The 26,366-nt window shown below is 51.5% G+C and overlaps 1 protein-coding gene across 2 annotated transcripts in view; it reads right to left on the bottom strand.

Annotated features, from left to right (window-relative positions):
• TRIM36 (tripartite motif containing 36) overlaps positions 1 to 26,366 on the bottom strand; it is a 589,030-nt gene that overhangs the window by 132,494 nt on the left and 430,170 nt on the right. For both annotated transcript variants that reach the window (XM_086961040.1, XM_086961041.1), the window contains exon 6: positions 23,817 to 24,070. In XM_086961040.1, coding sequence (XP_086817166.1) covers positions 23,817 to 24,070 — 254 coding nt within the window. The remainder of the gene's footprint in view (positions 1 to 23,816; positions 24,071 to 26,366) is intronic.

The raw sequence follows: 26,366 nt of genomic DNA, 5'->3' as shown, positions 1-26,366 counted from the left end.
TGGGTGGTGGACGTGGTGGTGGGTGGTGGACGTGGTGGTGGGTGGTGGATGGTGGTGGGGGACGTGGTGGTGGGGGACGTGGTGGTGGGGGACGTGGTGGTGGTGGACGTGGTGGTGGTGGACGTGGTGGTGGTGGACGTGGTGGTGGTGGACGTGGTGGTGGTGGACGTGGTGGTGGTGGGTGTGGTGGTGGGTGTGGTGGTGGGTGTGGTGGTGGGTGTGGTGGTGGGTGTGGTGGTGGGTGTGGTGGTGGTGGATGTGGTGGCGGAAGTGGTGGATGTGGTGGTGGTGGGTGTGGTGGATGTAGTGGTGGTAGGTGTAGTGGTGGTGGATGTGGTGGAGGTGGTGATTGTGGACATGATTGTGGACGTGGTGGTGGGGGATGTGGTGGTGGATGTCGTGGTGGTGGGTGTGGTGGTGGACTTAGTGGTGGTGGACTTAGTGGTGGTGGACTTAGTGGTGGTGGACTTAGTGGTGGTGGTGTTGGATGTGGTGGTGGATCAATCAATCAATCAGTGACACTTATATAGCGCGCTACATACCCGTAGGGTCTCAAGGCGCTGGGGGGAGGGGGTGGGGGGGGGGGGGTGCCGCTACTGCTCGAACAGCCAGGTCTTCAGCTTCTTCCTGAAGGAGAGGTGGTCTTGGGTCAGGCGCAGGTCGGTCGGGAGGGAGTTCCAGGTCTTGGTGGCCAGGTAGGAGAAGGACCTTCCTCCTGTAGTCGCTCTTCGGATGCGGGGGACGGCGGCGAGGGCGTGGTTGGCTGATCGGAGGTGGCGTTTGGGAGCGTAGAAGTTGATCCGGCTGTTGAGGTAGCTCGGGCCTTGGTCGTGTAGGGCTTTGTGTGCGTGGGTGAGGAGGCGGAAGGTGATTCTTTTGTTGACGGGGAGCCAGTGAAGGTCTCTCAGATGTCCGGTGATGTGGCTGGTTCGTGGGATGTCGAGGATGAGTCTGGCTGAGGCGTTCTGGATCCGCTGGAGTCTCTTCTGGAGCTTGGCGGTGGTACCGGCGTAGAGGGCGTTGCCGTAGTCCAGTCGGCTGGTGACGAGGGCCTGGGTGACGGTCTTCCTGGTCTCGGTGGGGATCCACCAGAAGATCTTCCGTAGCATGCGTAGGATGTTGAAGCACGCCGAGGAGACGTTGTTGACTTGCCTGGTCATGGAGAGGGAGGAGTCCAGGATGAAGCCCAGGTTGCGTGCATGGTCTGTCGGTTTGGGTGCGGTGCCCAGGGCGGGAGGCCACCAGGAGTTGTCCCAGGCGGAGGGTGAAGAGCCCAGGATGAGGACCTCCGTCTTGTCAGAGTTCAGTTTCAGGCGGCTGGTCGTCATCCACTCGGCTACCTCTTTCATCCCTTCGTGCAGGTTGGCTCTGGCGGAGGCGGGGTCGTTGGTCAGGGAGAGGATCAGCTGGGTGTCGTCGGCGTAGGAGATTATGCTGAGGTTGTGTTTGCGTACGATGGCCGCGAGGGGGCTCATGTAGACGTTGAAGAGGGTGGGGCTCAGAGATGAACCTTGAGGGACGCCGCAGATGACTTCGGAGGCCTCTGACTTGTACGGTGGTAGGCGGACTCTCTGTGTTCTTCCGTCGAGGAAGGAGGTGATCCATTCCAGCGCCTTGTCCTGGATTCCGATGTTGCTGAGGCGCTGTACTAGGGTGCGGTGGCAGACCGTGTCGAATGCCGCGGAGAGGTCTAGGAGGATGAGGGCCGCTGTTTCTCCATTGTCCATCAGGGCTCGGATGTCATCGGTGGCGGCGATGAGGGCGGTCTCGGTGCTGTGATTGGCTCGGAAGCCGGACTGTGAGGGGTCGAGGGATCCGTTCGTCTCGAGGAAGGCGGCCATCTGCTTGTTGACGGTCTTCTCGATGACTTTGGCTGGAAACGGGAGGAGCGAGATGGGGCGGTAGTTCTTGAGTTCGGTGGGGTCCGCTGTTGGTTTCTTGAGTAGAGCGCTGAGTTCGGCGTGTTTCCAGCTCTCAGGGAAGGTGGCGGTGTCGAAGGATGTGTTGATGATGTCTCGCAGGTGGGGTGCGATGACAGCGTCGGCCTTGTTGAAGACGTGGTGAGGGCAGGGGTCGGTCGGTGATCCGGAGTGGATGGAGTTCATCGTGCGGATGGTGTCTTCGGTGCTGATCGGGGTCCAGGCGTGGAGGGTGGTGGTGGGGGGTGGTTGTTCAGTCATGGTGTGCGTTGGTTGGTTGTTGAAGCTGTTGTGTATGTCCGCGATCTTGTTGTGGAAGTATGAAGCGAGGGAGTTGCAGAGGTCTTGCGATGGGGTGATGTCGTTGTTTCCTGCGCTGGGGTTGGAAAGCTCTTTCACGATGTTGAAGAGTTCCTTGCAGTTGTGTGCGTTGTTGTCCAACCGGTCCTTGAATGCTGTTTTCTTGGCGGCGCGGATCAGCTGGTGGTGCTTCCGGGTGGCAAGCTTGAAGGAGGTCCTGTTGTCCGGTGTGGGTTCCCTTCTCCAGACTTTCTCGAGGGCTCGGCAGTTCTTCTTGGAGCTCTTGAGTTCGTCGGTGAACCACGGGGCTTTCTTGCTGCCGGGTCTGCTGGGCGGGGTCCTTAGCGGGGCGAGCTCGTCCGTGCAGATGCTGATCCACTTCGTGAGGTTGTCGGCGGCCTGGCTGGGGTTCGCTGAGCTGGCAGGAGGGTGCTGGCTCAGGGAGGTGGCGAGCTGGTCTGCTGTGATCTTGTTCCAGCTTCTGCGGGCGGCCTGTTGCTGGTGGTGGTGGGTCGTCGTTCTCTTGAAGGTGAAGTAGACGCAGCTGTGGTCCGTCCATTGAAGCTCTGTGGCGTGGCTGAAGTCGATGTCTGTGCTGGAAGAGAAGACTGCGTCGAGTGTGTGTCCGGCGAGGTGGGTGGGGGTGGACACCAGTTGCTTGAGTCCAAGATTGGCGAGGTTGTCGAGCAGGGTGCTGGTGTTGCGGTCGTTGTTGTTCTCCAGATGGAAGTTGAGGTCCCCCAGGAGGATGTAGTCAGCGGAGGGGAGGGCATGCGGGCTGACGAAGTCGGCGATGTCCTCGCTGAATTGTGTGCGTGGTCCAGGTGGTCGGTAGATCAGGGTGCCTCTGAGGGTGGTGTTCGGGTTGGTGTGGATCTGGAAATGCAGGTGTTCGGCGGTGGTCAGGGTGTTGTCGGTGCTGGTCGTGAGGCGGATGGTGTTCCTGTGGATGATGGCGATGCCTCCTCCCATCTGGTTGGCGTTGCGGTCCCTCCGGACGATCTTGTAGCCCTCTGGGATAGCGATGGCGATGTCGGGAGCTGAAGAGGCGTTCATCCAGGTCTCCGTGAGGAAGGCAACGTCAGGGGCTGTGGCGTCTAGAAGGTTCCAGAGTTCGATGGCGTGTCTGTGGACGGAGCGGGTGATGAGCAGGATGCACTTGGGGTGGGTGCTGCTGGTGTTCGACTTGGCGGGTGCTGGTGTGAGGCAGGTCCGGATGCAGGTGAATTTCCAGGCGTGGCAGCTGAAAGGTCCGTGGGTACGTCGTGGAGTGGCTTGATGGCAATCTGGGAGTCGGCCGGAGTGGAGTGCGATGAGGGTGGCGGCGGAGTACGTCAGGCGGGTCGGTCGGGTCTTCGGGGGCCAGGGGTCCTGGCGCTGGTCGCGATCCGGTCGCGGACGGGCGCAGACGGGCTTACCTTTGGCGCGCCTTCGGCGCACAATCGGCGCGCCCGCTGCGCGTGACCGCTGCGCGTTCGCACGGTCGCCATTTAAGGCGAAGTGCGCGGGTGGGCGGATCAGCTGGGAGGCGGGAGCGGGGAGGGAACAGAAGAGAAAAGGGGCGGGGCAAATGGCGGTGGCGGGAAGCGGGGAGGGAGAGCGGAGGGCGGCGAGTTAGGCGGGCAAACAGGAAGGAAACTGAAACACGTCACAGAGGTTGCATGAAATAAAACAGGCACAAATGGAGGGCACAAATAAAAGGCAAAACAGGAAGGAAAACGAAAACGATGTCACGGCACAAAAATACAGGCACAAATGGCGGGCAAAACAATGGAAAAACAGCTAAAGAAACGATCACACGGCACAAGAGAAACAAGCACAAATTTGGGGCAAAACAACTGGCGAAAACCAAAGGGGAGCGACCAAGGCGGCAACGAGGCCGGCGGCGAGGCAGAAGGCAGGCAATGGGGCACACGCAGCAGCTGGTGGCCGTGCGGCGCGGGGGTGTCCCACAAGTTGTATGTGGGACACCCCGCGCCGGGTGGATGTGGGTGTGGTGGATGTGGTGGGGGTGGACGTGGTGGTAGTGGTGGGTGTGGTGGTGGTGGAGGAGGTGGGTGTGGTGGTGGACATGGTGGTGGTGGACGTAGTGGTGGTGGATGTAGTGTTGGTGGAGGTGGTGATTGTGGACATGGTGGTGGTGAATGTGGTGGTGTTGGTAGTGGACATGGTGGATGTGGTGGTGGTGGTCGAGGTGGGTGTGCTGGAGGTGGATATGGTGGTGGTGGATGTAGTGGTGGTGGACGTAGTGGTGGTGGACGTAGTGGTGGTGGATGTGATGGTGGACGTGGTGGTGGTGGGTATGGTGGTGGTGGTGGGTGTGGTGGTGGTGGAAGTGGTGGTGATGGACATTGTTGGTGGTGGACATGGTGGTGGTGGACATGGTGGTGGTGGACCGAATATGCTACTTACCAGTATGCATCTGTTCTTGGCATGTAGGGCTGCTGACATTCATATCTTGTACATAGATCGCCGCCTAGTGTTGGGTCGGGATGATTGCACATTGTTGTCCTGGAAGAGTCTTCGAAGTATCACGAGATAGGTGGCTCCTCCCCTGGACTAAAGTGCGCATGGGCATCGACTCCATCCTCAGATTGTTTTTAGCCATTGTGGCCAAGATGGAGTGAAACTCAGTGAATGATGACCATGCTAGAAATATATGTGAATTCTGCAGCTGCTACAGGCGCCGGGGAGGAGGGCGGGCGATATGAATGTCAGCAGCCCTACATGCCAAGAACAGATGCATACTGGTAAGTAGCATCTTCGGTTCGAGGCATGTGGGCTGCTGAATTCATATCTGTGCATAGAATACATAGCAGTCCCTCCATTAGCGGCGGCCGCCCGTGCCAGCTGCAGCAGTTTGGAAAAGTGTTTTGAGAACAGCCTGCCCTACAGCTGCCTGCTGTTTGGAGTGCACATCAACACAATAATGCTTTGTAAATGTGTGTGTGGTAGACCATGTGGCTGCTCTACATATGTCTTCCAAAGGAATGTTTCCAAGGAATGCCATAGAGGCCCACAACTTTCTGGTGGAGTGGGCCCTTGGTGGAATGGTGAGAGTACGTTTTGCTTTCAGATAGCAGATCTGGATACATTTAACGATCCACCTAGCAATACCAGCCTTGGAAATAGGGTTACCTTTGTGGTGCGGTGCAAATGCGACATAGAGTTGCTTAGTCTTCCTAAAATCCTTGGTCCTATCGATGTAATACATCAGGGCCCTTTTGACGTCAAGGGTGTGGAGCATTCTCTTCGCCAATGACTCAGGATTTTGGAAGAAAACTGGTAATTCAATAGTTTGGTTGATATGGAATTGAGGAAGCTTAGGACTCAGCTACACAACTGAGGACTATGATGAAATTTTGGCAAGACCACCTCTACTCATAGAAGGTGACCTCAACCAGACTCTGTCTTCAACGGCAGAATGGGACGAGTTAAGCGAAATAAAGAAAGAGCAAGTACGAACAGCAGTACATGGCATAATAATGACTGAATATCTCCGAGTCAATGCTGCACCGAGAGGCCTATGGGTGTCGAATGCACCACGAATTTTCTTAAAAGACCTAACATTTCGGAAAGATTGGTCCTTCATATCCTGGAAATGCACCAGAGACTACCTGGTGCTGATAATAAAAACGGCAACCAGACTTACAGATGAACTCGCGATCAAGATCGAGATTTTAGAAACAAAACTAAACAACACAGTCAACATAACCATCTACAAAACTCGTCTTGACGAAATTAACAAAGAAATGAAAGAAAGCCAAGAGTACTTAACACAGACAAAATTGCAAAAGTTGGCAAAAGAATTGAAAAGATTCTCTTTGGAACGTATTCACCCTTACAGTAGCAAAGACTACAAACCCAACGATAATTCAGATACGAATAGCATGTCTTCAGACAATAGCTCAGACCAGAGCGGAGACGAAACAACAACTCGGGCCGTGGAAACTTTAGGAATAAAAGAGGACAACGAAGAGGCCGAAGCAATTACTGGCGCCCCCCTTTTTTTCAAGATAATACACAGGGAATACCATTCCACCCATTTAACCCCCAGTTCCAAGGTTGGCCAAACCCGTATTTCCAGGTACCCATGAACCATCAAATGCCACCACAAGGGGCCCAAAACTACCAACAAAGCCGTCCTTTTTTAGGGAATGGCCAGAACAACCGAAGGTCCAGGCAAAAAGGAGTAACCTGGTCCGACCAAGCACGACAGGTCCAAACCAGGAGCGTCACCAAAGCCAACACAGGACAAGGTCCGACAATCTAATAGTCAACTTAACAGGACTAGAACTAACAGAGAACCAAACGAGTGTCCTGAACAAAGGATTAGGATATGTGCCAACCCCAAAAACAGACGTCTTCAAAACTAAATGCGAACTTGCCAACTTTTGTCGCACGCTAAAACTGAAAGCGTTTTTCAAAGGAGAACAACAACCTCAAGAAGGAGATACGACTCTAAGGAATAAATCCACCTTTTGCCCGCTTAACTCACAAATACCCATTGAGATCAGTACATTTGAACAGGCCATCATGAAGGAAGTTGAAGAACTGAATCATCATCCTCCAAGACCTTTCCAGAACCTATTAAAAGCAGAAAAACTCGCTCTGACAGAACTAAAAGACAATCATGATATTGTCATAAAGCCTGCGGACAAAGGCGGAGGTATTGTCTTACTATCAACAGAAGGATATGACAAACAATGCATGGACCTACTAGCAGACACCAAATTCTATCAAGTGATCACAACCGACCCAACAGCGCGCCTACAAAGAACAATAGCGCTGATGATTGAAGAAGCAGAATGTAACAACTGGATATCTAAAAAAGAGGCGGACTATCTAGTAACAACAGCACCAGTCACGCCATACTTTTATTCTCTGCCCAAGACGCATAAAGACAAGATGCCACCACCAGGAAGACCAATTGTCTCGGGGATCAATTCTATTCTAGAGCCGCTATCACAATTTGCAGACCAGTACTTGAGACCACTGGTCCAAACTACGCCTACCTACCTAAAAGACACACGAGACTTGATCAATATGCTACAAAATTTCGAGTACTCGGAGAGTAGTATGCTCCTAGTAGGATTAGACGTCGAAAGCCTCTACACAAGCCTTCCACAACAGAAAACTTTAGAGACTCTTGAAACCATATTGTTCAATACAGACTGGCCCCATCGGACCCCAAGACATTTTGTACTAGAATGTTGCAGACTGGCCCTTATGGAAAAAAATTTCCAATACAAAAACACTCTCTACCTCCAGCAACATGCTACATCTATGGGCAGCACTTTTGCGCCAAGCGTAGCCGGTCTGTATGTGAGCATCTTTGAACAGACCTACGTACATAACGCAAACAACCCCTTTTTTCGTCATATACTCTTCTGGAAGAGATATATCGACGACATTTTCTTAATCTGGAGAGGGAACAATGCATCACTAACAGATTTCCATAGGTGGCTGAATAATCAAGATGAATGCCTGAATGTTACATTCACATCCAATGCACAGAGTCTTGACTTCTTAGACATCACCATCTTCGCTAAGGAGAACACCTTACAAACAAGAACATTTTTCAAGCCTACTGCAAAAAACAGTCTGCTGTCCTTCAACAGTTTTCACCCCCGCCCCTTAAGAGAAAACCTTCCGTACAGCCAGTTTTTACGACTAAGGAGAAATTGTAGCTCCATAAAAGACTACAAAGTCCAAGCAACAGACCTCTGTGAAAAACTAGCAGCCAGAGATTACCCAAAGAGGATAATCAACTCCTGTGCAAAACGAGCCAGAAATCAACCTAGAGAATCCCTCCTTGAAAGTCGCCCAAAACAGACTGAAGACAGGACTACGTGTGTAACAACCTATAGCCCGATAACAAATCAGGTGAAGAAAATAATCAACCGCAACTGGAAGATTATAACATCCAACACCCTGACTTGGCCAAAACCAAGATTTGCGAATAAACGGAGTAGTAACATAAAAGACCTACTGGTCCATACCAGACCTCCACCGAGAAAAAAGAAACAACAACCGGGCTTATGGAATAACCCTCCAATCACTGGCCACTACCCTTGTGGTTCCTGCATAGTCTGTGCTACCACGAAACCAACAAAAGAATTGCAGTTACTTCCAAACTTTTTATGGAAATTGAAAAAACACACCAACTGCAATACCAGTCACGTGGTATATATGATTACATGCCCTTGCAATATGAGATATATTGGGATGACATGCCGTAAGGCAAAACAAAGACTCTGTGAACACAGGAGTAACGTTAACTGTCAGAAAAACACAACAAAGATGTCATCACATTATAAAGAGAAACAACACACTGCCAATGACCTCCACTGGGTAATCCTGGAGAGTCTAGAGACAATCGACAGAAACGCAGAAAACATATTGTTTGAGAAAGAACAACGTTGGGTTCATAGGCTTAAAACAGATACCCTAGGCCTGAACGATTCTGTTCCCTGGCTGTCCCTCAACAAATGATCTGAAACTTTAACTCCCATTCCTAACAATCCACCACAAGTGCGGTACCCTAATGGCCCGATAACTCTGTTTATCTTTAGAAGATCGCCATAAATGCACTGTACAAGTGACCCCAAAAACCAAGCTCATTATTGCAGATTAAAATGACCCACGAGAATAAAACCACTGTGTTCTTCCTAATGCGCAATTTCCGTGCCCACTCTAGCCTACCTTATAAGAACTGACAAATTAAAATTATAATATTTTGTCATTTATTCATTTATTTAATATATTTTTTCCCAATGAATTGAATAATAACACCGATTTATACACTTCAATTTTAATTTAATAATGAGCGTAGTACCATAGAGTTTATAAAGAAACTCCTCATATAGCTTGTTTCAAATGTTGTAGTATTTCTTTTATTGCTACTGCCACAGAGTACAAATCCACCCGGAACCGCATTACGCTGTAGTTCCGGGTGATGACAGGCAGAGTCAGCACATGCTGCCAGGACCGAGTAAGAAGGCACTAAGGTAATCGGAAGACCCATGCGCGTTGAACACACAGAAAACCGTAAGTGAGAAAGCGCGCCCGATAATTCCTTCCTCTTAATATCCCCTCAGTAAGGCCTCTCTCGATCAGCCCAAATCCCCGAGGGAGCAATTTCCAGAATTAAATAAGGTATGCTCTTTCAATAAAAGCGAGCACAGCGTATTCAGTACGAACGCAGTTACGCACGACTCGTGGAAAACCTTTTTGTCACTATAAGCATGCTCATATTCCTAAAAACACCACACGCTCGGAATATTTGACAAATTGGAATGCCTGCAGCGTATTTAGACGCAACCACAAAACGGCCTCACTGTATAGCATATACCACTATAAGATCACGCACAGTGATATTGTCAGAACTATGGGCACCTCACTACAGTATTATTGTCAGAACTATGGGCACCTCAGTATAAGTCGATCCGCTCCTGCCTACCGAAGCATGATAATGGAAGAGTTGACGCCTGAAATGAGTATGACGGAAAGTATTGCCATTTTCTAGTTCCTTACAAAGATAAAGGTACTATTGTACATAATTATGTGTTTTTCCATACCCCATCTCTCTGTTTGTTGCTGTTTGTGTGTATGTTTTCTATTTTTGCAGGTACAATGAAACCTTAAGTCACGAAGATTCAGGTCAATAACCCTTTATTCTTCTCACAGTTTTTTCACCATTCACTAACCCCTATTGGTCCTGACGAAAGCCTATAGATCCGCTGACTACCAAAGGCTGAAACATGTTGACCTCTTTTTAAAAAATCTTACACAGTGCACTCGAATCCCTTATCAATTCGCAAAGTGCACCAGAAATTTTAATTGTAGTCCGAATCCAGACTTATTAAATTGGTTCTGTCTGGCTGTCCGGATTTTTAATAACAACACCACCACTAGACTCCCCACTTTCCACGATCACTACTGCCTTAAACCTAAGGCAAACCTCCTGGTGGAGGGTGCACAAGACAAAAAATGACTCAATGATTACGCACGCACGTGTAGAAAAGCGGGGACACAGTATATACCGCTGAAGAGAGATTACCAATATACACGTGTATGAGGGTCATATATGTTTGGGAAATACCAGTTCCTCGACTTGTGAACCCAAGGTTTAAGCAGGACAAGTGATCCTTTCCCCCTTCTGATTATGAATGATATGGAATTGAGACACAACTTTGGGTAGAAATTTAGGGTTAGTGCGAAGCACCACCCTGTTAGAATGAATTTGAATAAATGGCTCTTGGAAAGTTAGGGCTTGTAATTCACTAACTCTGCGTAGCGATGTAATTGCTATGAGGAAAGCCACTTTCCACGTCAAGAACTGAATCTCACAGGAATGCAGTGGCTCAAAGGGAGGACCCATCAGCCGGGTGAGGACCACATTGAGGTTCCACTCCGGAGCTGGTGGAGTCCGCGGAGGAATGACTCGCTTGAGACCTTCCAGAAAACCCTTAATGGCAGGCACCCTGAAAAGGGAGAGGTGCTGCCTATTCTTGAGATAAGCGGCCATTGCAGATAGATGTATGCGAATGGAAGCATAGGCCAAATTACATTTGTACAGATGGAAAAGGTAACAGATGATATTCTGAATAGAAGCATCTAGCGGGTTAATGTTGTGGTCTGCACAATAAATGACAAACCGCTTCCATTTTGCCGCATAGCATGCTTTGGTGGTGGGCTTCCTCGCCTCCCGAATGATGTCCATACAGTCGGAAGGCAAGTGCAGATAGCCAAACTCTAGGACTTCAGGAGCCAGATTGCCAGGTTGAGCTGTTGCGGATCTGGATGCTGAATGTCGCCATGGCTCTGCGTCAGAAGGCTGGGTGTGAGACGTAGCCTCTGATGCGGTACCACGGATAGTTCCAGAAACGTGGTGTACCATGGTTGGCGAGCCCACATAGGAGCAACCAGGATGAGAGTCATCGAGTGCTGCCTGAGCTTGCCTGCCACCAGCGGTATCAGTGGTGCTGGGGGAAAAGCGTACGCAAATTTGCCTGACCAGTTCATCCATATCGCATTGCCCTGCGATTGTGGGTGTGGGAACCTGGCGGCGAAGCTTTGGCATTTTGCGTTCTCCCTTGTGGCGAACAGGTCTATCTCTGGATGACCCCACCTTTGGAAGTACGGTTGGAGTACTGATGGATGTATCTCCCACTAGTGCATCTGGTGGCTGTGCCTGCTGAGCAGGTCAGCCATCTGATTGTCCTTGCCCGGGAGGTGTTCTGCCATGAGGAAGATGTTCCTCTGAATGGCCCACTTCCACATGCTCTGAGCCAGATGAGACTGCTGCGGAGAGTGTGTTCCTCCCTGCTTCTGAATATAGTACTTGGCTGTCATGTTGTCTGTCCGGATCAACACGACCTTGTTGCACAGATGTACTTTGAAGCCTTTGAGTGCCATGAAGATTGCCATCAGTTCGAGAACATTAATGTGCATCTTCCGTTGCTGTTGCGTCCATAGACCCTGCACTGTGTAATGGAGTACATGAGCTCCCCATCCCTGGAGAGAGGCGTCCGTCGTCAGGATAATCTGTGGCACAGGCTCTTGGAACGGTCGGCCCTTGCAAAGGTTTCGTGGATTCCACCAATGCAGAGAGTTGTATGCCCGACCGCTCACCAACACTAGGTCTTTCAACTGCCCGTGAGCCTGAGTCCACTGACGTGCTAAGCACTCCTGAAGCGGGCGCATATGTAGCCTCGCGTGCGGGACTATGGAAATGCAGGAGGCCATCATGCCTATCAACTGCATAAACACTCTTGCTGGAAGCGAGTGTTGAGGCCTGAATTTTTGTATCAGCGATTGAATGCTGCTGACTCTCACTGAATTCAGCTGTGCTGTGGCCGCCAGAGTGTTTATGGTTGCGCCCAGGTACTGCCGTACGTGGGCGGGCTGAAGGTGGGATTTTGGGTAGTTCAGTGAGAATCCCAGATCGTGCAGGAGGTGAATGGTGTGGGACATGTGGGCGGCGCACTGCTGGGCTGACTTCGCTTGGATGAGCCAGTCGTCCAGATAGGGGTAGACGTGGATGTTCCGTCTCCTGAGATGCGCCGCAACTGTCGCCAGGCACTTTGTGAACACCCTGGGTGCCATGGTGACACCGAAAGGCAAAACCTTGAACTGGTAGTGTTGGTTTTGGATGGTGAATCTGAGGTATTTCCTGTGTGAAGGGTGCAGAGGAATGTGAAAGTATGCATCCTTTAGGTCTAAAGTTGCGAGAAAATCCCCCTGCCTGAGCAACGGGAGCACTTGCTGCAGGGTCAGCATGTGGAAGTGCTCCGATAGGATGTAGTGGTTGAGGGGCCTGAGGTCCAGGATGGGCCTGAGGGACCCGTCCTTCTTTGTAATCAAGAAGTACAGGGAGTATACCCCTGTGCCTCTTTCTGGCATAGGCACGAGTTCTATTTCCCCTTTTTGCAGCATGACAGTGACCTCCTGCTGCAATAAGTGCAAGTGCTCGTCCGACATAGGACGGTGCCTTGGGGGCCTGTTGGGTGGAGTGGATGTTAACTCCAGACAATAACCGTGTTGGATAAGTTTTCTGACCCACCTGTCCGTGGTGATGGACTTCCAGACGGGCAGGAACTGCTGGAGTCTCCCCCGACCGGTGTTGTGTGGACGGGGGGCAGTGACAAGGCGTCACTGTTTGCTGGTGGCAGAGGACCTGGAGTTGTTGTTGCCACGTCCTCTACCCTTGGCGCTGTTGCCACGATATCCACCTCAACTCTTGTTGGTGTAAGTAGTCTGGGTGTTGCCTTTGTAGTATTGCGTGGACTGTAAAAGCTGACCCCTGGAGGCGCCTCTAGCGCTGGAGCGACGAAAGGACCCACCCCGAAACTGCTGGGACTGTAAGGCATCCATGGATTTAGCAGTGTCAGTGTCTTTTTTCATTTTCTCCAGGGTGGTGTCAACCTCCGGGGCAAACAGGTGATCTGGGTTAACCGTTTGGTTCAGGATGGTGGTTTGGATGTCTGGCTTAAATCCAGAGATTCTCAGCCAGGCATGTCTCCGAAGCATAACGCTGGTGTTTATAGCTCTGGCCGCGGGATCAGCTGCGTCCAGAGCGCACTTAATGGAAGCGTTAGAGATTAGCTTCCCTTCCTGAATCAGCATCTCAGCCCCTTCCTTATATTGATCAGGCAGGTGTTGCAACAGGGTCTCTAGTGTATCGTAGTGCGCCCTGTCATAGCGCGCCAAGAGCGCCTGTGTGTTAGAGATGCGCCATATGTTGGCTGCCTGTGCTGCTACCCTCTTCCCCGAAGCCTCAAAGACCTTGGATTCTTTGTCTGGGGGAGGAGCATCACCCATAGTCTGAGAATTGGCCCTCTTCCGGGCATTCGAGACGACAAGGGAGTCCAGAGGCAACTGGCCTTTAATGTAGGTTGGATCAGTAGGTGCCGACCTGTATTTTTTGTCAATTCTAGGGTTTATCACCCTTGCTCTGGTTGGTTCTTTAAAGATCTCAGCCGCATGCTTTAAAACACCATTCAGCATAGGCAAAGTTTTTACAGTTTTTTCCGACACTGAAAAAGTGTCAAAGAGGAAATCCACATCCACAGGGTCAGCATGCAGCTGGACATTGTGATTGGCAGCGGCCCGTTCAATGAGGGCATTGAAAGCAGCAGAGTCTTCTGTAGGTGAAGTCTTTGCAGAAAAGAGTTGAGGGTCTTGTCCTGAATGAGGATCCCCAGGGTCACCACCAGCTGCCCAGGGCTCATTGGTATCCTCAGGGTCTGTATAGGCTGGATAACTGTATTCATCCTCTTCATCTCCCTCTCCAGCGTCCACATCGGAGTAAGTGGGCGACACATCATGAGTCTGTGGTGAAAGGGGTTCCGCCAAGACAGGAGAGCAAGCAGAGTCCTTCTTCTTCTTGAGAGGGATCTTGTAAGACTCCAGCTGGGGTTCTGGGGTGATTTTCCGCTTCAGGAGGGAAAGCCTGCCCGTTTCGGCGTCGATGAAGTGTTCCTGACGCTCATCCCCCGAAGGTTGTCGAGGTCGCGGGCCGAGGACCACTGACGACGCCTTCGGCGCCGAGGAGACCTTTTCGGGCACTCCGGCCACTGCCTTAGGAGCGAAAGCCTTCGGCGCCGTCTTAGGTGGCAACGTAAAGAGGATCGGCGTAGACGCCTTAACTGGTTTCTCCACAGGCTTCGCAGGCGGAGGGTCCTTCGGTTCGACCGCCGCGGTGCCGTCTTTGATGCGCTGCAGGGAGTCCATCACATTTTTGGTGAACGCGGCGGATGGACACGCTGGTTCAGCGGAGTCTTTCGAGGCCGCTTTCGGAGTAAGGTCCTTCAAGGCCACTTTCGCAGTCGGCTCACGAGACGCAGCGCCCTTGGCCTTGTCGTGCGGACGCGGGGCAGAGAGGACCTTCGGGTCATCGAGCCGCTTCTTCGGGTCACCGAGAGTTTTCTTCGGTTCGGCGACAGTTTTCTTCGGGTCGACAAGGCCCTTGCCGGCGTCGACCATCTTCGGCGCCGACATCGACCACCTTCACCTTAGTCTTTGGCGCGGTAGACTTCGTCTCGACGCCCTTGACGTGGCCTTTCGGCTCGACAGCCATCTTCGGCTTCTTTGGCGCCGAAGCCTACGAAGTCATTGAGCCGACCAAAGGGGTGCGCACTTTCGGTTTCGATGTCTGCACCTGCGCAGTAGCTGGCGTCGAGACCGTAGGTTTCACTTTCGGTTTCGTTTTACCAGGGAGTGGCTCGGCAACAATGTCCGTGGCCGGGCCCGAAGGCGGGGCCGTGGAACCTATATCGAGGTCTTGGGAAAGGCCCGAAGGCGATCCCTCGACCTGGGCCTTATGAAAAGGCACGGCCCCAGAGTCAGTTTGAGGAAGCTCCTCGTCCGAGCTATCCTTCATGGCACCGAGGGCCCCGTCGTCGTCTCCTACCTCCTCGACGACTTCTTCGCTTTCGAACACCTCAGCATCATCGTCGTAGTCTTCTTCGACGTCCGACGCGGGGTTTGATTCCGAGACGTCCTGGATATAGTCTTCTTCGACATCCCCAGCATCGAAAATGTCCGCAGGCGCCGAAGCAGATTGCTGGGCCTCCAGGCGCGCAGCACGTCGAAGCTGGAGTGTCTTCTTGGACCTGAAGCGTGAACGGGCCATACACTTGGCCTCATCGTGGTCCGGCGACAGACACTTGTTGCACACCGGGTGGACGTCGATGTGGGGGTACTTCGAGTTACAGACCGGACATCTTTTGAATGGACTTCGGTCCATGATGGATGGTCGATAGTCAGGAGCGTCGACTAGGCCTTTCGCGCCGAGAGCACGCGGAAGTACAGAAAACCGGCTCGGAGCCGAGCTGGAAGAAGTAAAGCCGACCGCAAGACAATACCGACGTATAGCCTAAAGACCTTTTGGTCTTAAGAAAGTTTTTCTATCGATTCCGACAAGAGGGAATTAAAGACATCCGAACCCAATGGCGGAAAAAAACAATCTGAGGATAAAGTCGATGCCCATGTGCACTGTAGTCCAGGGGAGGAGCCACCTATCTCGTGATACTTCGAAGACTCTTCCAGGACAACAATGTGCAATCATCCGGACCCAACACTAGGCGGCGATCTATGCACAGATATGAATTCAGCAGCCCACATGCCTCGAGCATGGTGGTGGTGGACGTGGTGGTGGACGTGGTGGTGGTGGTGGTGGTGGTGGTGGTGGTGGAGGTGGAGGTGGTGGTGCAAGTGGTGGTGGAGGTGGAGGTGTTGGTGGAGGTGTTGGTGGAGGTGTTGGTGGAGGTGGTGATTGTGGACATGGTGGTGGTGGCCGTGGTGGTGGATGTGGTGGTGGTAGTAGTGGACATGGTGGAGGTGGTGGATGTTGTGGTGGTGGGTATGGTGGACATGGTGTTGGTGGATGTAGTGGTGGTGGACATAGTGGTGGTGGGTGTGGTGGTGGACATGGGGGTGGTGGACGTGGTGGACGTAGTGGTGGTGGATGTGGTGGACATGGTGGTGGTGGTGGACATGGTGGTGGACGTAGTGGATGTTGTGGTGGATGTTGTGGTGGTGGTGGACGATGTGGTGGTAGACGTGGTGGTGGTGGTGGACGTAGTGGTGGTGGACGTAGTGGTGGTGGTGGACGTAGTGGTGGTGGACGTGGTGGTGGACGTGGTGGTGGTGGTGGACGTGGTGGATATAGTGGTGGTGGACGTTGTGGTGGATGTGGTGGTGGTGGAGGTGGTGGTTGTGGACATGGTGGTGGATGTGGTGGTGGATGTGGTGGTGGTGGATGTGGTGGCAATGGTGGTGGAGGTGCTGGGTGTGGTGGTGGTGGACGGGGTGGTGGAGGTGGACGGGGTGGTGGACGGGGTGGTGGAGGTGGACGTGGTGGTGGTTGTTGACGTGGTGATGCCGGATGTGGTGGTAGTAGTTGTAGACATGGTAGTGGTGGTGGGTGGTGGACGTAGTGGTGGTAGATGTGGTGGTGGAGGTGGATGTGGTTGTGATTGTGGACGTGGTGGTGGATGTGGTGGTGGTAGTGGTGGTGGAAGTGTTGGTGGAGGTGGCGATTGTGGATGTGGTGGTGGTGGTGAATGTGGTGGTGGTGAATGTGGTGGTGGTGAATGTGGTGGTGGTGAATATGGTGGTGGTGAATGTGGTGGTGGTGAATGTGGTGGTGGTGAATGTGCTTGGACTGGGTGTGGTGGTGGTAGATCTGGTGGTGGTGGACATGGTGGTGGTGGATGTAGTGGTGGTGGATGTAGTGGTGGTGGATGTGGTGGTGGATGTGGTGGATGTGATGGTGGACGTGGTGGTGGTGAACGTGGTGGTGGACATGGTAGTGGTGGACGCAGTGGTGGTGGACGCAGTAGTGGTGGACGCAGTGGTGGTGGACGCAGTAGTGGTGGACGCAGTGGTGGTGGACGCAGTGGTGGTGGACGTAGTGGTGGTGGACGTAGTGGTGGTGGACGTAGTGGTGGTGGACGTAGTGGTGGCGGATGTGGTGGTGGTGGACGTAGTGGTGGTGGATGTGGTGGTGCTGGATGTGGTGGTGGTGGATGTGGTGGTGGTGGGCGTGGTGGTGGAGGGCATGGTGGTGGAGGGCATGGTGGAGGGCATGGTGGTGGAGGTGGTGGTGGAGGTGGTGGTGGTGGTGGTGGAGAGGATGATTGTGGACTTGGTGGTGGTGGACGTGGTGGAGTTGGTGGTGGTGGTGGACGTGGTGGTGGTGGACGTGGTGGTGGTGGATGTTGTGGGGGTGGACGTGGTAGACGTAGTGGTGGTGGATGTGGTGGTTGTGGTGGATGTGGTGGTGGACGTGGTGGTGGGTGTGATGGTGGTGGGTGTGGTGGACGTGGTGGTTGTGGACATGGTGGTGATGAACGTGGTGGTGATGGACGTGATGGAAGTGGTGGTGATGGACGTGGTGGTGGTGGACGTGGTGGACATGGTGGCTGACATGGTGATGGTGGACGTGGTGATGGTGAGGGCCGTGGTGGCCGTGGTGGAGGTGGGTGTGGTGGAGGTGGGTGTGGTGGATGTGGGTGTGGTGATGGACATGGCGGGGGTTGACGTGGTGGTGGTGGACGTAGTGGTGGTGGATTGGTGGTGGATGTGGTGGTGGACGTGGTGGGGTGGATGTGGTGGTGGTGGTGTTGGACGTGATGGTGGTGGACATAGTGGTGGTGGATGTAGTGGTGGTGTATGTAGTGGTGGTGGGTGTGGTGGTGATTGTGGACGTGGTGGTGGTGGATGTGGTGGTGGTCGAGGTGGGAGTGGTGGTGGTGGATGTTGTGGTGGTGGGTATGCTGGGTATGGTGGTGGTGGACATGGTGGTGGTGGATGTAGTGGTGATGGACAGTGGTGGTGGATGTGATGGTGGATGTGGTGATGGTGGATGTGGTGGTGGGTGTGGTGGTGGACGTGGTGGTGGTGGATGTCATGGTGGACATGGTGTGGTGGGTGTGGTGGTGGACGTGGTGGTGGTGGACGTGGTGGTGGTGGATGTGGTGGTGGTGGACGTGGTCGTGGATGTGGTGGTGGTGGTGGATGTTGTGGTGGTGGTGGACATGGTGGTGGTGGACATGGTGGTGGTGGACATAGTGGTGGTGGACATAGTGGTGGTGGACGTAGACGTGGTGGGTGTGGTGGTGGTGGACGTGGTAGTATGAGGACATGGTGGTGATGGACATGGTGGTGATGGACATGGTGGTGATGGACGTGGTGGTGATGGTGGATGATGTGGTGGTGGACGTGGTGGTGGACGTGGTGGACATGGTGGTGGTGGACATAGTGGTGGTGGATGTGGTGGTGGTGGACGTGGTGGTGAGTGTGGTGGTGGACATGGTAGTGGTGGACGCAGTGGTGGTGGACGTAGTGGTGGCGGATGTGGTGGTGGCGGATGTGGTGGTGGTGGATGTGGTGGTGGTGGTGCTGGATGTGGTGGTGGAGGGCGTGGTGGTGGAGGGCGTGGTGGTGGAGGGCGTGGTGGTGGACGTAGCGGTGGTGGAGGTGGTGGTGGAGAGGATGATTGTGGACTTGGTGGTGGTGGACGTGGTGGAGTTGGTGGTGGACGTGGTGGTGGTGGATGTTGTGGGGGTGGACGTGGTGGACGTAGTGGTGGTGGATGTGGTGGTCATGGTGGATGTGGTGGTGGACGTGGTGGTGGACGTGGTGGTGGGTGTGATGGTGGTGGGTGTGGTGGACGTGGTGGTTGTGGACATGGTGGTGATGGACGTGGTGGTGATGGACGTGATGGAAGTGGTGGTGATGGACGTGGTGGTGGTGGACGTGGTGGACATGGTGGCTGACATGGTGATGGTGGACGTGGTGGTGGTGGATGTGGTGGTGGTAGCGGTGGTGGTGGTGGTGGCGGTGGACGCGGTGGAGGTGGGTGTGGTGGAGGTGGGTGTGGTGGTGGACATGGTGGGGGTTGACGTGGTGGTGGTGGACGTAGTGGTGGTAGATTGGTGGTGGATGTGGTGGTGGATGTGGTGGGGTGGATGTGGTGGTGGTGGATGTGCTGGTGGTGGTGTTGGACGTGATGGTGGTGGACATAGTGGTGGTGGATGTAGTGGTGGTGTATGTAGTGGTGGTGGGTGTGGTGGTGATTGTGGACGTGGTGGTGGTGGATGTGGTGGATTTGGTGGTGGTCGAGGTGGGAGTGGTGGTGGTGGTGGATGTTGTGGTGGTGTGTATGCTGGGTATGGTGGTGGTGGAGGATGTAGTGGTGATAGGACAGTGGTGGTGGATGTGGTGGATGTGATGGTGGATGTGGTGGTGGTGGGTGTGGTGGTGGACGTGGTGGTGGATGTCATGGTGGACATGGTGTGGTGGGTGTGGTGGTGGACGTGGTGGTGGTGGACATGGTGGTGGACATAGTGGTGGTGGATGTAGAGGTGGTGTATGTAGTGGTGGTGATTGTGGACGTGGTGGTGGTGGATGTGGTGGTGGTCGAGGTGGGAGTGGTGGTGGTGGATGTTGTGGTGGTGGGTATGCTGGGTATGGTGGTGGTGGAGGATGTAGTGGTGATGGAAAGTTGTGGTGGATGTGATGGTGGATGTGGTGGTGGTGGGTGTGGTGGTGGAAGTGGTGGTGGTGGAAGTCATGGTGGACATGGTGTGGTGGGTGTGGTGGTGGACATGGTGGTGGTGGACGTGGTGGTGGTGGACGTGGTGGTGGGGGATGTTGTGGTGGTGGTGGATGTTGTGGTGGTGGTGGATGTTGTGGTGGTGGTGGACATGGTGGTGGTGGACATAGTGGTGGTGGACGTAGACATGGTGGGTGTGGTGGTGGTGGACGTGGTGGTTGAGGACATGGTGGTGATGGACGTGGTGGTGATGGTGGATGATGTGGTGGTGGACGTGGTGGTGGTGGACATGGTGGACATGGTGGTGGTGGACGTGGTGGTGGTAGACATGGTGGTGTTAGTGATGGACGTGGTGGTGGTGGTGGACGTGGTGGTGGATGTGGTGGACATGGTGGTGGTGGTGGACGTGGTGGTGGTGGTAGTGGACATGGTGGTGGTGGCCGTGGTGTTTGTGGACATGGTGGTGGTGGAAGTAGTGGTGGTGGACGTAGTTGTGGTGGACGTAGTGGTGGGGGATGTGGTGGTGGACATTGTGGTGGTGGTCGTGGACGTGGTGGATGACATGGTGGATGTGGTGGTGGATGTGGTGGCGATGGAGGACATAGTGGTGGTGGATGTGGTGGTGGTGGACGTGGTGGTGGTCGTGGACATGGTGGTGGATGTGGTGGTGAATGTGGTGAATGTGGTGGTGAATGTGGTGGTGGTGGACGTGGTGGTGGAGGACATGGTGGTGGTGGATATAGTGGTGGTTAATGTGGTGGTGGTGGCTGTGGTGGTGATTGTGGTGGTGGACGTGGGGGTGGATGTGGCAGTGGCAGTGGTGGTTGATATGGCGGTGGTGGTGGAGGTGGTGGTCGGTGTGGTTGTGGTGGACGTGGTGGTGGTGGTGGTGGTGGATGTGGTAGAGGTGGTGATTGTGGACGTGGTGGTGGTGGTGGACGTGGTGATGGATGTGGTGGTGATGGTGGTGGGTGGTAATCATGGTGGTGGTGGGTGGTAATCCTGGTGGACGTGGTGGTGGTGGTGGATGTGGTGGAGGTGGTGATTGTGGACGTGGTGGTGGTGGTGGACGTGGTGATGGATGTGGTGGTGATGGTGGTGGTGGTGGGTGGTAATCATGGTGGTGGTGGTGGTGGGTGGTAATCCTGCAAGAGTCTGCCAGCAGGCTGGGCAAAATTCAGCAGCGCCTCTAGGCGTTTGTTGCAATGCACGGACTTCACACAGTATTTGGCATCACGGTATAGTACACAATAAAACATTTCTTAGCACGTAATTAAATAAGATGCTCAAAAGAGCTCTTTCGGCATCTCTGGCAAGTGTGAATGAACAGCACCATAAACTTTTAAGAAAGGAGACCAGAACGCGTAGGAATGCTTACAGTGTAGCTTCTGTAAGACTTTCCGAAAGTGACCCTAATCAGGACATAACTAAACCTTTGATGTCTATTTTACAACATCCAGATAGCAAAAGACTGGGATCCAATGATGAATTTACCTTTTCCCCATTTAGGAGGAAAAGATGCAAAAAGCTATTATGAGCAGCAAAGGTGCCACTTGGGGTGTGGTCACTTGGATTCAGTAATGCTTTATTTTCGCGTTCTCATGTAGGGTTTTAAAAAATATAAAAAATGTAACTGTTGCTTATGTATAGGAAGATAGTTTTGTGCTTTATTTGGAGAAATTTTCCTACATTTTAAAACATCCCGGAATACAACATCCAAGTGGGACTATTTGTTTTTTTAATGAATATTAATGTGGACTTTTTGATAAAGAATTAATTGTGCTCGACAAGATGTGTGGGGTGTGGAGCAAAAAAGGAAATACTTTGATAACACAGTTTCCTGAGGGAGTCGGAGATTCAGGCTTTCTATTCTTTAACGTTTTGTGCCATATACGATGGTCTGGATGAATATCTGCCTGTTGGTGGCTTGACAAAGGGGCCCAACGCAGCATGCAAATGCCTTTGTCACTTTCCCTCACAGTTTTACATTTCACGGCTTCACAAAGATTATGTGGTTATCAAAAAGAGGAAAACAAGATATTCCTTGTTCATCTTCCAACAACAATTCAAACAATTTTTAAACAGGCTCAAATTCAAAGAGTAAAAAAATGCTACTAATAAAAAAGCAAAACACATTTTAAGGGGGTAAAGCTCAGTCTCTCCAAAAAAACATACAAGGACTAAACGTATGAGCCAGTGGTTCTGAGATCCTCTCTGCTTGAGTGAAAAAATAACAGACCTTGCCGGCCTAGAAGATCACTGCCCAATTTCCTGCGTAGAATCTTATTAATTTTGTCTAGAAAATATTGAGCATGGGTTCCTTTGCCTATACTTTACTTTAAAAAATAGTAATGACATTTATTTTGCAATCCTACTCGACCCCTAAATGATATCCTAAATGTCATTACTAAAGACGGTACCATGGTGTTGAAATCATCATCTTTGACGATGCCAAAGCATAGCAAAGCCATTCTTAACTATATATCCTGTTGTGGGTCCCGGTCTCTAACACAATAGCCAATCACCTGGAATGCCTTGGAAGATCCATTACCCTCAACAGTGTGGGTTACACAAGGAAGGAAGCCAGTTACATTCTACTAACAATATTTCTATGATGAAATGCACACATTACTAAGATATTCTTAATCAAAAGACAATGGCAGCTCCAAGTGTGGATATTTTGTGCTATCTGGATCAAATCACAATTTAGACTGCATTTCTCCAAGGAAAGATAAACATCATTCACAGTGTATTTAGAAAAAGTTGGCTCTTGACTGTGTACCAGATTTGTCTAGAGGTTTTGGCTAGTTAATAAATCTGGTTCAAGCAGAAATAATTTATACATACCATTCTGCGAAAGAAATGCAAAATCCCATTTCATTTAATGTAACAAGCCATACCATGGCGTATGGATTCCTTGGAAGGTGAGCTGGAGTATTTATATGTTGAGCCTATGCTTGTTAGCACGGCCAAATATTTTAAGGCTTGGTGACAATATGTCATTATAATTTAATCTAAATAAAATGGTAACCCTCCATGCTTCTTATTATTACAAATACACATAATTCTTTTAACGCAAGGAATGGAACTAGCAATTTCAAGCAAGAAAGGCAAATCAATCTACTCAAAGTACTTTCCCGTCCGAAAGAAAGGCATCAATTGAGCCCCATTATGGATGGAAATACTGCAAAACAAATACACGAAGAAAACAAAGATAGAATACTTGGTATGCACCAACTATATCCAACTAAATCTGGGAAACAATGTGGGTGACCGCGCTTTCTTATTCTTCCTCTCCTTTAACCCATAGTAACAACATTTATGGCTGGGTGGCTGATACCGCAGGGTGGTTATTAGCTGTTTCCAGAGCTACTCCAGTAAGATGAGCTAGCTACAACTATTTTGGCTTTTGTATGGATAAAATGCATCTTTTAGAACAGAGCCACCATCCAGCGGAAAGCATGGTAGTGAAATTGGTTTGTGTCAAATCAGCACAGCCTGCTAACCTCAGAAGTAATTAGAATACTTTATGTAAGCATAGTAGACACTGGCCTAGACACAGAATACTATTTTTTTGCCCATGCTTAAATCAAGTTAAATTAGGATTTGGTTTAAGATTCCAACACTGCTTAAAACAGTTTTGTTTGCTAAGCTCTTGGTTTCCAGAGCTAAACAGGAGCAATTAAAATTAAGTGTATCAAATGCCAGTCATACAATGCTTTATTTTGATGGTACATTTTTATACAGTTTCCAAGCCAAAAAAAAAAAAAACTTCGTCTGAGACTACTGCTTAAAGTGACCCCACAGACCTTTACTAGCCTCTTATAAACATCTCTCACCAAAGTTTCAGGTCTACTTTGCAAGTTATTTCAGTTTGCTTCTTTGTGTTTGCTTATCAAAGAAGTTCCAATCATTATTGCCCGTTTCTTTCACGAAAGTATTTTATTATACATAAGAAAATGTTCACTTGTTACACAATGCCGTATGCGCAAAAGCACAAAATGTTATATCACACAAACATGAAGAGATACCTGTCATGGAGCTGCTTTGCTGTTTGCACGAAGCAAGACTGATCGGTTTCTTTCAGCACTTCCTGTGCGTAACCAACAAGGCCATTATTTTCTAATAGACCCTGGTACTCCTCAATTTGATGTTGCAGTTTATCCAATCTCGAGGCCTTGGAACTTTGAATTGATTTTAGAACATAAGACTTCCGATCTTCCAGGACATTAAAAAGCTTTTCAAATGTATTATTTGCATTTTCTTCGGCTTGGTCTCCGTTAGACTACAAACAATAAAAACAAGAAAGCACATTAACACTTTCAGTAGTAACATCAACTAAAAATACGAATGTTAACGTGTTTCTTTTAAACAAAAGATATTTACCTTGTACATTTGCACTCATTTTTACTTTACTAATCGCGCCACTACAAATAAAAGCTGTTGCTTTGTTTAAAAGAAGGCATGAACGTACACGTTTTTAAAAAAAGATGTACAGTTTTACATTTTAATGTTACTGCTTTTGGAATGTGAAAGAACTGTCGCTGGGCAGAGCCATGTGTTGATAAGCGACAGAGATCATTTTTTGAGACATTTCGATCTATGATAACTATTTGAAAAATGGCATGCCAAGGAAAATAGGTTATTACTGCTCTGAATACTTGAACGCCCTATCATAGGGTAACAGCATATGGCTCACACACTTTTGCCACAGATGCAGATTAGTAAGGAATATGCTAATTACCAGTATGCATCTGTTCTTGGCATGTAGGGCTGCTGACATTCATATCTGTGCATAGTTCGCCGCTTAGTGTTGGGTCTGGATGATTGCACATTGTTGTCCTGGAAGAGTCTTCGAAGTATCACGAGATAGGTGGCTCCTCCCCTGGACTACAGTGCGCATAGCGGCCAGGTGTATCCTGATGGAACTATACGCTAGATTGCATCTGTAGAGATGCAACAAATAGCATATGATGTTTTGTGTGGACGCATCCAGCGGATTAATGTCATTATTGGAACAGTAAATGACAAACCGTTTCCATTTGGCTGCATAACATGCCCTAGTTGTAGGTCGCCTTGCCTCCTTGATGATGTTCATACAGTCAGGGGGTAGGTTGAGATAACCAAACTCTATGACCTCAGGAGCCATATCGCAAGGCTCAACTGTTGTGGATCTGGGTGCTGAATGTCTCCATGGCTCGGAGTGAGGATACTGGGCGTGAGGCGCAGCCTTTCGTGGGGCACCACTGAGAGTTCTAGGAACGTGGTGTACCAGGCCTGCCATGCCCACGTTGGAGCAACCAGGATGAGCGTCATGGAGTGTTGTCTCAGCTTGCGTGCCACTAGCGGTATGAGTGGTGCTGGAGGAAAAGCGTACGCAAATCTGCCTGACCAGTTCATCCATATCGCATTGCCCTGAGACTGCGGGTGTAGGAACCTGGCGGCAAAGGTTCGGCATTTTGCGTTTTCCTGTGTAACGCATAGGTCAATCTCTGGAAGACCCCACTGCTGGAAATATGGTTGGAGCACTGAGGGGTGTATCTCCCACTCGTGCATCTGATGGCTGTGCCTGCTGAGCAGGTCCGCCATCTGGTTGTCTTTGCCTGGGAGTTGTTCCGCCATGACGAACATGTTTCTTTGAATGGCCCACTTCCACATGCTCTGGGCTAGATGAGACAATTGTGGAGTGTGTGTCCCTCCCTGCTTCTGGATGTAATACATGGCAGTCATGTTGTCTGTCCGGATCAGCACGACTGTGTTGCACAAGTGTAATTTGAAGGCTTTCATTGCCATGAAGATTGCCATCAGCTCCAGCAGGTTGATGTGCATCTTTTGCTGCTGTGTCGTCCATAGTCCCTGCACTGTATAATGGAGGACATGCGCTCCCCAGCCCTGGAGAGACGCGTCAGTCGTCAGCACTACCTGTGGTACAGGCTCTTGGAACGGTCGTCCCCTGCAAAGGTTCAATCAATCAATCAGTGACACTTGTAAAGCGCGCTACATACCCGTAGGGTCTCAAGGCGCTGGGGGGTGGGGGGGTGGGGGGGGGGGGGGGGTGCCGCTACTGCTCGAACAGCCAGGTCTTCAGCTTCTTCCTGAAGGAGAGGTGGTCTTGGGTCAGGCGCAGGTCGGTCGGGAGGGAGTTCCAGGTCTTGGCGGCCAGGTAGGAGAAGGACCTTCCTCCTGTAGTCGCTCTTCGGATGCGGGGGACGGCGGCGAGGGCGTGGTTGGCTGATCGGAGGTGGCGTTTGGGTGCGTAGAAGTTGATCCGGCTGTTGAGGTAGCTCGGGCCTTGGTCGTGTAGGGCTTTGTGTGCGTGGGTGAGGAGGCGGAAGGTGATTCTTTTGTTGACGGGGAGCCAGTGAAGGTCTCTTAGATGTCCGGTGATGTGGCTGGTTCGTGGGATGTCGAGGATGAGTCTGGCTGAGGCGTTCTGGATCCGCTGGAGTCTCTTCTGGAGCTTGGCGGTGGTACCGGCGTAGAGGGCGTTGCCGTAGTCCAGTCGGCTGGTGACGAGGGCCTGGGTGACGGTCTTCCTGGTCTCGGTGGGGATCCACCGGAAAATCTTCCGTAGCATGCGT

Source organism: Lissotriton vulgaris, chromosome 3_1 (genome assembly GCF_964263255.1).
Source record: "Lissotriton vulgaris chromosome 3_1, aLisVul1.2, whole genome shotgun sequence".
NCBI lineage: Eukaryota > Metazoa > Chordata > Amphibia > Caudata > Salamandridae > Lissotriton > Lissotriton vulgaris.
Note: the sequence above shows the minus strand (reverse complement) of the source record. Positions and strands in the feature narration are given on the sequence as shown.